Below are 12,416 nucleotides of genomic sequence, written 5' to 3'. Positions count from 1 at the left end.
GTATTAAACACTGAAAATATAAAATATTCACTTACTTTCTTCAAATAATTAGTAACTTCGATGGATTCAGTCACAAATGCCAATCCACGAACAAACAGTATTCTTTGCGACTTTACCATTCTTTTCGACCGCCATTGCCGAGTGCTGACTTCACAAATATCCCGCCACAACCGGAAGTAGAAAGTGTCTGCTTTGCCATTGGTCAGTGAACAAGAATTGCAACGCTTTTTTTTTTCTTTATAATTAAACATATTAAGAAAGCCTCTAAATTAGCATATGAAATAAACTTACTTTTGCATTATATAAATTTATATTCACAGCATCTCTGTATTAAGGTAATAATTAAATTTTTCTACGAAAAATAGAAATGTCTGTGTATGCACACGCTCAGTGTATAATCGTAAATCCGGTTAATTTTTATAAGTTAGCATAAAATTAACTATGCAAATTTTGAGTTCATTTAACTGGACCCTTGCACTTATTCTGTAGATCTCCATATTAAGAATGTCTTTAATTGTTTCAGGAAAAGTATAAAATATAATATAATTATTTTTTTACATTATTTATTAATTTTTTCCTCATATAAAAATTATTAAAATCGCTATATCATTTTTTCCGTACATTAAACAAAATTTTAAAAAATTAGCCTCATATGATTTTTATAACAAAGATTAAAGGAACTGAAATATATGTAAAATATCAGGATTCAGCTTGCAATTTCGTAGACTTATTATTATTATTATTAAATAAAAATATTAGTATATCTTTGATTATAATTAATGATCCTTTGGTCTACATTAAACTATTGTTCAAGAAGTTAAACGCTTTCGAGCATCTTCTGCTGTATTTATTATTCTTTTCTTCGACATGAAAGATTTGCTAGTCTTATTCCAATTTAATTGCCCACATTTGCTAAATAAAATAAGGCGAGTATTGTACCAAACTCAGTAAGTACACAAATTTAATATACAGCTTATTCTAGTTAAATGGGTAATAGGATTTTCATAAAAGAAATTAAATTGTGTAAATTAATGTAAGTGTTGATATGAATAATAATAACAAATTTGATATAAGAAAATAAATAAGTTATTTTGAAGATGTTTGAATTAAGAAAATATAATTTTTTGCAAAAATGCACGTAAAGATTTAGCTCACATGTTAAAATTTATAGAAAAATTTTAGCCTCATATATGAATGCCCCTTTTTTCATGTTCGTGGACAAAGAAAACAAAGTAAAATGCCAGAAATACACTAAATATTTTGAATTAATATACTTCATTTTCAATCTTTTTAGACTTCGTATAATATCCGTAAAAGTGATGAATGAAATATACCATAAAGGCAGTAGTTTCTTTCAGAACATTCGAATTCGTATAATATGCGTAAAAGTGACGAATAAAATATACCATCATGGCGGTAGTTTTATCAGTACATTCGGATTCGTATAATTTTCGTAAAAATAACGTGTGGAAAATAACGATCAAGAGTCAACAGTAACTTCAGCCTTTTCATTCGTATAAATTTCGTAAAAGTAACGTGCAAAAAATACCATACCCTTATTTCACCAAAATTATACGTATATTTTTGGAGACGTGCTGCATGGGAAGAGTCTGCACTACTTCTGTAATGGAGTGACCCATTCATCGGGTACCAAGCATTTGTCCATGATCAAATCTGCCGAGATCCGTGCTCTTACCCATTTTACTTTCAACTATTACTGATACTGTAAAGCGGCACTTCTAATCTTGTCAAATGCTTTATACATCATTTGCATCTTCCAGGCTTGCACTCAGCTCAAAATTTGTATAACACCAGCTATTCTAAGTTCTGTTGCTCTTCAGTGTACATTTAAACTTTAAACAAAACAACTAAAATATTATATTTTAAACTCCCTAAAATGGGTATAACAAAATTTAATTATTATAGTTAAATTTTCATAAATTCAAAATTAATTAAGCAGATAACTGCTTGGAACAACATAAAATTACATAGAATGTTATTACAGCATAAAAAGTCAATATAAACAAACATTCAATGTAAAAAATAATAATAATAATAAAAAGAACTATCAATCACTGATGACATTCTTAATCTTATTTCCGTATATTGCATATGCAAGCTCTAAAAATACAAATACAATAATCTTGAAATTGGTTACAAAAGATTAAGCATATTAAAATATCTTCACTCCAGTTTTTTTAACAGTGACCTGATGAATATATAAATACATTGCATTTTTTATATGGGTATTTTCAAAGGATTTTAAGTCTTGAAATTTTCAAAATTAATAATAAAAATTTTTATTAACCTGAATATCCATGACAGTTTTTGCAAGAGCAGTTTGTACTATATTTGTTCTATCTAAACAATCAACGCAATTAACACGAAAAACTCCTCGCTGGTTGCAGATAAGGCCCTCACTATCAATCCTGGGAATAAAAGGGAAATAATGATTAAAACTATTGAAATCAACAAAAGAAATTTTTAAAAAATTTATCTGCCTTGATTACTAACGTAATTTAATAATACAAGAAGTACCATTATAAAACTATGGCATTTAAAATTCTATTACACATACAATAAAAACAATACATGAAATAATATATTATTATGCTGATTTTTACAGCATAAACACATACATCGTGCAAACAAAAAGCATCAATATTACGTTAAAAATGGTAACTTAACATAAACACGTTATTGCTGACCACATGCATGTTTCTTCAGCTTTACAAAAGCAGAGTATTCCTGTCAAATTTTTTGAAAGATGAAATGATATGTAGTAAAGGAGAAATTAACACTTATTTACACAGAAAAAAGACTTGTGTTTTAATTTCATATGAACTTATATCTTTAAACCCCAAACCTTTGACAAAAATCTATGAAATCATATCAAACATCTCTTAAGAATTTAAGAAGAAACTATATGCAGTTTCGTCAAAACAGAGAAAAAAGTATTCTGGGAGTCAAAAATGTAGCAGCATGGATTGAGCCTTGAATTATTAGAGTATTTAGCAATGAAAAATAGGACCTACAGTGTAGAACAGACAGGATATAGATGATAGTCATTTGTATCCATGACATCACTATGAGAACAGTTTCATTGCACACTTGATATAATGTTGAAAGTTGAAATTTGCTTCCCTTTTTCTGTTGCGAGAGGCTTATAGTAATATATGTAAAATAGTATGCTTGTCTAGGACTAACACATTTCCTTTCTATAGTATAGCTCTTTGCAAGCAATTAAGACATATGGCAAAAACTGCCTTTAACTTGTATGCTATATAATAATTAACCATATTTTCTAATATGACTGAACAAGAAAAACTGAACCATAATTTCACTTATCATCTTTTTTTTTTTTTTTTTAAATGAAAATACTGTTTTAATTTCGTATACATATAATGCAAAATAAAATAAAATAAAATAAAATAAAAAAACATTTAAAATTCATCACATATTCAATCTGGAATAAATCACATACGAAAAGACAAAAACCAGAAGCACAGTGGGAAACTGTATGAAATCGGAGGGAGCGATATGCCAAAAACAAACATGGAATATGAAATTTACATCTTTTTCTGCATTAACACCAGGGGGTTGATGCGTGACTTTCGAGAGGGAGAAGGCCATGACACTTAATAAACATGGCGGAGCTTTCCGTCCGATGTTATCATCGGAAAGTCATCTGGAATTTTAAATTTTCGTTGGAAATATAACTTTATCATGTTTCTTAGATAATTAAAATAGCTGACAGAAATTTCAGCTATTTCAGCTATTTTTAAGATTTTTACAGATATTTTAATTAACTTTGTGCATAAATATAATTGAAAAAACGGAAAAACAAACGAACATTTTACAAGAATTTAAACTCTGAAAAATTGTCACTGTCATGATAAATTGGGAAGGGTTTCTTAAGATAATAATTAATATTTTACCTAGGTTCAAGTATTAATTTATTCGTGTTTCAGAGAAAAATATATAACCACCAACTTCTATATCTGCAACGTATGTAAATGAAATACTATATAAATTAGCTAATAAATGTGAAAAAAATATTTCATACAAGAAACATACCTAAATCTTATAACAAAAAAAGCCTTCCAACATTCATATTTGAAATGAGATAACCTAACAAACAACCTTATATTCGTTATTATACATATTTAGTGTATGAGGCAATATTTAAAAAAAAAAACATATAAACTATGCAATGTTTGAAAGTTACCAGAAAAAAGTAACAGAACTACTATTTCCAATTAATAAAAAATCATTTAGTGTTTTTTAAAAGCAAGCTGTTAAAAGTACAATAATTAGTAGCAATGCTGATGATTTTTAACATCATTTCTTTCGATCATGTGTAAATATATTTATATACACTTGTTTTAGACAATGGCAGATTCTCACGGCAATTTTATTCATTTTTTCAAATCAATAACATTCCTTTGGGTTCTTTCCCTTGGATACTGTGCAGAAATGATTTGAATAATATACACAATAGTAAGAACTGCACTTTTAAATTGGCTCTTCAGTACATAGCACACAACAAAATGTTTTTTCCCATTTATCTTGAATTTTATTGCTATCACAAGCATGTACAAAAATTAACAATGAAAATAGAATGTATTCAAATGTAATAATTAAAAAACATAACTTGCAACATTCGTATTCATACTAAGAGATATACTACAAAATCCAAAAGAAAAATAATAGAACTGCAATTTGCACTTAATGTAAAATTTAATATTTTTTTAATATTATATGACTAATATAATTATATATTATGGATTATATACTAAATATTATATTATGGATTATATACTAAATATTATAATCCATAATTATATTAAAAATGTAATAATTATGGATTATAATATTTAGTAGTAATGCAAATGTTTCTTAGCACCATTTCTTTTAATCATATGCAGATGTATATACATATTTTCAGCTTCTAAATTATTTGAGGATAATGGGAATTACCATTTATATGCTTTTTATTATTTTTTTACTGCCAGTCGTGTATGTTGTTTCTTAGGTTATTTCATTTCAAATATGAATGTTGGAAGGCTTTTTTGTTATAAGATTTAGGTATGTTTCTTGTATGAAATATTTTTATCATGTTTATTAGCTAATTTATATAGTATTTCATTTACATTCGCTAGAGATAGAAGTTGATGGTTATATATTTTGCTCTGAAATGCGAATAAATTAATACTTGAGCCTGGATAAAATATTAATTATTATCTTAAGAACCCTTTCCCAATTTATCATGACAGTAGCAATTTTCAATCAGCGTTTAAATTTTTGTAAAGTGTTAGTTTGTTTTTCGTTCTTTCAATTATATTTATGCACAAAGTTAATGAAAATATCTGTAAAAAGCTTGAAAAGTGTGTATGTATATAAAGCCTATTTCAATTAACTAAGAAACATGGTAAAGTTATATTTCCAACGAAAATTTAAAAATTCAGATGACTTTCCGACGATAACATCGGACGGAAAGCTCCGCCATGTTTATTAAGTGTCATGGCCTTTTCCTTCTCGAAGGTCATGGTTGATGCAATGAAAGAAGTAAATAAATAAAACTGCCTATTTTTGAATCAATAAAGATACAAATTAAAGTTTAAAATTTAAGTTTAGGTTGAAATAAACAGGGCAAAATATCGGAAAATTATAGCTTCAAAAACATAGACAAATTAAAAATAATTACACAAAAATAAATAAATTTATAAAATTATTTTGAGAAACTTAAGTTCAAAAAGAAAACTTGCAAAAATAATAATCTGATGCTTGAAAACAATGCCATATGCAAATTTCTTAAATAAAAATTGTATTCATTCATTTTTGTATTTATTCATTCTTGTACTAGCAAGGCCTGTTGCTCACAGTGCACTTTGGCAAAAATTTTCATTTTACAGTATTTATTCATTTTTGTAGTAGCAAGGCCTGCTGCTTATAATGCACTTTGCCAAAAGTTTTTATTTCATTATTACTATTTATTTATTATTTACAAACAACAAAGCTTAAAAAATTTTTTAAAAATGTATTTCTATTTTTTATTTATTCATTGTTGTATTTACTTATTGCTTTACTAGCAAGGCCTGCTGCTCACACTGCACTTTACCAAAAGATTTATTTTATTTATTAAAACATTATTTATTCATTTTTTTTTATTTTTACTTTATTGCATTAATTCATTTTTGTACCAGCAAGACCTGCTGTCATAATGCACTTTGCCAAATATCTCTATTTTATTTTATCATATATATTCAACTGTTTTTTACTTTGTATTTTATATATACAGTCAAAAGTCGTTAATTCGAACACCCATAATCCGGAATGATCTATAATCCGGACCTCAAAGCTACAAACTTTCTGCGCATGCGTCGCATAAGACTTTTACGTCTGCTAATTTGCGTGTACGCATGCACGTAATACGTTTACGCTTGCGCGTTTAATGTATAACGGACGGTATAAGCTAAGCTAAAATTATCTAGTTCAGTTAATGTTGCAGATTGCGTTGTTCCTTAATCTTCGAATTGGATCCGGCTTATTATTTTTTGCAGACTGTTAAAGCAATTTTGTAAAAGTAAGCTTGAACTTTCGATTATGTCAAATAGAATTTCCGAATATGTAAAGGATCTTACAAAGCGAAAGTATGTTTAGAAGTTCATTAAAAAAAAAAATTGGAATTGCTGCAAAAAATGGATAAAGGCATATCCTTCATTTCTCAAACCATTCCAAAATCTGTTTATCAATTTTACGCTGCTCTGCGGCCCGGGAGGGAACATGCCGAAACGCCACGGCGTGCAATGAATTTAAAGGTAATCTGTCAGCACTATCGTTATCTTCAGGGCAGATGTTTTTATTTTATTTGGCTTATAATTCCTTACTAAATATAGTATTTCATCTCGATGTACTCCGTCTTTGATATGATTTAAATCAAATTCCTTGTCATTATAATTCGCTTCCGATAATGTAAAGAGAAAGTATTATCACATAAAACAAAGCAACTTAAACAACTTACATTGAAAGAAATGTTTAATAAAGTAAACAAATAAATATTAAGCTTTTTTTAAAAAAAATTTTGATACCCTTTAGATCATAATTGTTCTTTATTTCATAAATTACGGTTTAATATTTTTTATTTTATAATTTCTGCATGCCATCTTACCAGATTTAAACTGATGATCTATAATCAGGAAAAATCGATAATCCGGAATCGCCAAAGTCCCGATGAGTCCGGATTAATGACTTTTGACTGCAACATATTATTTTAATCTTTTGTAAAAGGACATGTTTGTAAAATGAAGGATACCTGATACGTTTTGTGTGTTACCTTTATTTATTAAACATCATATTCTTTGCACTTAAACCATAAAATTCAATTCAATAGCAATATCAAAATAAATAAAAATAAATAAATAAAATAATAATAATAATAATAATAAATAAACCTTGCACATAAAATATCCATGCTTGAAGATGCACGCCAATATTGATGTCAATGTTATCGGAACGCTTTGAAATCGTTGAGTTTGTTAATCAAAAATTCATTAAGGTTTTACAAAATATGAAATAGATAATCAAACAAATTCAAATTTTAGCTTCCAGATGCCCATATTCAAGTAGAGGACTACGTTATTCAAAATTTGATGTCTCTGGGTACCATTCTTTTTTCACAGCGTGAGAAACATACATATATCCATGCAGATTCTTAATTATTTAATTTATTTAAATATAATGCAGGGCTCTAATATTTGGTGGCAACAATTTGAAAAGTGAAATGCTATTTTATAGTGGACAAAACAAAATGCCAAAATGAAATTAATGGCCCTTTTGGGCAAATTGTCCCTCTGGGCTAATAAGCAGCCATTTGTATTGTAAACATAACATAAAATTATTACAATCAACTCTGTGAATTCCACCCAAGAATACAGTGTAATAATTTCTAGTAAATTAAACATTACTAATTGTTTTATAAAACTGAAAATACTGTATTATGACATGAATTATTTAAAACGTGAATGATTTTGAACCACTTGTTATTTAAGTTTTTTCCTTGGTTGCAAAATGAATTTTATACTTAATAAATTAAATGCATATAAATATCAATAAATTAAAATATTAAGGGATGAAAAAAATGTTATTTGTATTGATAGAAAACCTTAAACTATTACTCTTTTGTGCAATAACAACACTAACAAAATAAATGTGCACCAGTCATTAACAAAATCTCATTAATACTTTTATGCAATCTTATTTTAAAAAAATCACAAGAATAAAACTTAAGACTTACCAGCAGTACCTCATATCACGTATAACATCTTGTATGCTGTCAATCAGAACAGATACATTCTCAAACTTCATACCTCGACTAAAGGAAAAGAAAAGGCACTGAAAGTTAAAAAACTATGTACGCATTCTTACATATGCCCATTATAGCATAACAACTTCCTAATAATTTTGTAAGCAGAAAATGAACACATATGCATACTTTCAAACATTTAAAAAATTGTTTCAATAAATTGTTTCAATAACAAATTATGATAAAAAATTAACTTAGTAACTAATACCTACATTCTTCTAATTATAAAAGTAAAAATATAATAAAAAAGTCTGAAAATAGATATGACTAAAATATCTATTGAGCTCAGAGATTTTAAACTGCAATCTTTTACGATGATCATATTCTGCTAAAATAGTTATTTAAAAGTATAGGGGGAAAATTGATAATACAACATAAATAGAGATAAATGTACTTAAAATAATCACTGAAAAATGGGAAACCATTCTATTGCATTATTATTGTTTTGCTACAAAATTACAAAATTTATATATATTTTTAATACATATATTTTTTCCAATAAAATTAATTTTCAAAACGAATTTTCACAGAACTCATTAAATAGTTCAATTTTTTTTTAACTACAGTATGGTTTTATAAAGTACTGAAAGAATTATTCATTTTCTAAAAAAACAATTCAATAATTATAACATCTGTTTTCAGCTTCTTTTTCAGACTAATTCTACACTAAAATTCAGTTAAAAAGACGTAGCAATTGTTAAATATTTCTTGCAATTATTTTTCAACCAATACCCATAACTCGCACAATAATATGACAGAGAGAACACTAATAAAATAATCAAATCAAACTTCAAATAAAATGGTTTGGGATAACAAATACTCTGTGAGTAATAAAAGCATTGAATATTAGCATAATTAGCAATTTCATTATATATATTTGAAACAAAAAAAAAGTCAATCACAATTCATGAATGGCTACAAACTTTACAAGAATTTAAAAAGGTAATGAAAATAAATTAAAAAAAAAAAAAAAAAAAACAGTTGCTACAAACTGGAAGTTCAGAAAGAAAAATTTAACTTTCAACTTTAACCAAGATCATTCAGGATATTATTCTTACTTAACAACTACAAGCAATAAATATCTTTTCTGATAAGCTAGAAGTTTCTGCATAGTGCAGGGGGGGGGGAGATAATGATAAAATCTACTTAGTCATTCTCAAACATTGAATATGTCATATAATTCATATGAATAATAATATGAATTATATCATATAATTCCCAAACATGTCAACTTCATTCAATGAAACTTTACAATTTTCAGTTTCGAGGGTAAGACTGAAATAAGCTTTGAATTTGGCTATATTTACATAACCCAAGAATGAAACTATAAGAAATTTTAAGCAGTTCATCTGAAAGGGATGATTATGGGGAAAAAATTGTTTAATGGTTTTATTAATCTGAGTATTAGCAGACTGATTCTACTTGAAAGTATGAAAAACAATGGATATGCAACTTAAAATTACAATTAATTAGCTACATATCATTTTATTACTAGAATACAATTTAATAACTAATTGAAGCAGTTGAATTCAAAATAATCACAAAGTTCTTTAGATAGATTAATGTACAGAATTAAATTTAATTCATTTCTATACAAAGATTGCTTGGCTATTAGCTTTGCTTAAGCCATAGAAATCATTAGTAATAAAATTTACATTATCAGATTTCTTTTTCAAAAATAAAATAAACTAAAATAAGATATCTGATACTTACCAATATTCATGAAAATCAAAGCTAACATATATGAGATTTGGACAGCTGTACTCTAATATATGATTTAAATATGCATCATTAATTACTTTCTCCTTTCCAGTTTGCTCCATGAGATTGATTATGACTTGTGAATTATAAATACTAAGTTCCTCAGCAAAATGCTTTTCAAATGCAATTTGAGTTTCTTCTTCACCTACATACAAAGAATATAAATACAGTCATATTAAAAATAAATCAATACATTAGAAAAATATTATACATTCTGAAACTTTTATAATATTAAAGCTGATTTTAAAATGAATTATTACTTTAACAGAAAGAATAGTTATTCATAAATAACATTTGTACCTTAAGTATGAGAAAATAATCGTATACAGATTAAAATGCATTTAACTTACAAATATTAGTAGTCTTGTTAATGACTATACTTTTTATATTAGAAAATAATTATTTTCAAATTATCATTATCAAAGTATTGTTAAATCTTCCAATATATAATCTTGCAGTCAACTACTGAAAGAGAAACTGTTACATGAAAGGAGTAGAGATTTTGATCAAATTAAAAAATATTTAACAGGTAGTGCACAAATTAAATAATTATAATTTGGATTTCTTTCTAAAAATATTTGATCATGAGAACAGCAAAATTCAATGTGTTATGTGCCATTTTATGGCACTAATATACTTTTTCCCTCTGACAACCACAGCAGCAAACACAAACTTTGAATAACTTGAGAATATTTCTCCATGCTTCCATGACCTGCTTGTTCTATTTCTGTATAGTCCACATTTTAAAATTTATGCTTTTAAACATGTGCCAAATATGCTCTGTATGAGATAAGTCAGCTAATTTATGGTAAGCAATGCTTGCAAGATATCTCTAATTACAGCAGAAGTTAAGATCAAGTTGTTAGTTACAAAATTAAATTTTAAACTGTAAAAATGAAAGTTATCCCTCACTGATATTATAATCTTATTCTTCTAGTTTACAAAAGCAATACTGAAAAATTGTAAACATTCCCATTCTAGCAATGCTTACAATTTTTTTTTTTTTTTTTTCAATATGTACATAAATTACAAAACATTTGATCACAAAGATGTTCAGCTTCATTGCTCCATATAATATAGTTTTCTGGACTAGGTACCATTGTGATATTTACAAGTAACCTATATAAATGGATATGATTTTTCATTCTATTTTTTGAGATATGGTGTACTTTTTGTGAAAGATACACTAAAATATATAGCTTACAAGGATAAAGATTAAAATATTCACAATACACAGTAATAAAAGTCCTACAAGGAATTTGCCTCTCCATACTTAGAAGACACACTGCAAAATTTTATAAGCATTAAATATTTAATTATAAGAATGTTATATCAACAGCTTAGAAGAAAACAGTACAAATTTTATAAAAGTTAAATATTTAATTATAACAATATTATATAAATAGCTTGTCTCCATATACATATAGGAGAAAAAACTTGAACAACAAAACTTTTTTTTTTTTTTTTTTTTTTTTTACTTTGAAGAGAAGCAGTACAAAATAAGAACAAAAAAAGTTATTAAAAAATCATTCATAATGTGCTTGTGTTTCTGAATCATGATATTGAAGATGTATTTGTGTGTTTCATCCAAATTTAATAGATTATAAAAATCAAGTAATAATAAATAATACATGGAAGTTGGTTTATTAGCTGATTATGGCAGAACACTAAAAGGAGAGAGATGTATTTACAGAGAACTCAATTTTTCTGTACAGAATTCCATTCCTCCATAGAGATATTTATGTCATACTTGGACTAAACCTCAAAAGTACTCATGCAGCCAGTTCATTCACTATGGTTATAAACCAGGTTTAATTAGCAAAATTTTAGTTCTAGCCGCTAGTACGCATGCAGAAGAGATCCATGCCAATTTAATCTGGCTTCACCATGGGGGAGGGAATCTATTTATTTTTTGCTTTCCTTTCAATTCTGGTATGAATTTCTAAAAATTTTTACAAGTTCTTTCTGAAAAGCTTATATGGCCATTCAGGTGATTTTATTAAATAGAATGCAATTTCACCACTCAACCAAAGGCAAAATAAAGTTCATGAGTTTGAATGAGGCGATTTTACTACAGCAGAAAGTCAAGGTGGTCGTAAACATAAAGTTCATAATCTGAGAAGATACAGTCGTAAAAACACTGCAGTAGCATAAATTCAGTAAGAGGGTTAATTGGATTCATTTATAGTAGTAGCTAGGATTCCTTTATAGTAGTAAATAAATAAGTTCTTTTATCTTGAATCCAAAATATTTAAGTAAACTGAGATAATTCGAAATGAACTATTTTTGG

The 12,416-nt window shown here is 26.9% G+C and overlaps 1 protein-coding gene across 3 annotated transcripts in view; it reads right to left on the bottom strand.

Moving 5' to 3' along the window:
• Nucleotides 1-12,416, bottom strand: part of sp3 (phosphatidylinositide phosphatase spermathreecae) — a 122,046-nt gene that overhangs the window by 65,912 nt on the left and 43,718 nt on the right. For all 3 annotated transcript variants that reach the window (XM_085820642.1, XM_085820629.1, XM_035376531.2), the window contains 3 exons: nt 10,079-10,271; nt 8,297-8,374; nt 2,309-2,429 (listed from right to left, as the gene is read on the bottom strand). In XM_085820642.1, coding sequence (XP_085676768.1) covers nt 2,309-2,429; nt 8,297-8,374; nt 10,079-10,271 — 392 coding nt within the window. The remainder of the gene's footprint in view (nt 1-2,308; nt 2,430-8,296; nt 8,375-10,078; nt 10,272-12,416) is intronic.

This window comes from Stegodyphus dumicola, chromosome 1 (genome assembly GCF_044657685.1).
Source record: "Stegodyphus dumicola isolate Sdum_Otavi_A_Nest chromosome 1, ASM4465768v1".
Taxonomy (NCBI): Eukaryota; Metazoa; Arthropoda; class Arachnida; order Araneae; family Eresidae; genus Stegodyphus; species Stegodyphus dumicola.
Note: the sequence above shows the minus strand (reverse complement) of the source record. Positions and strands in the feature narration are given on the sequence as shown.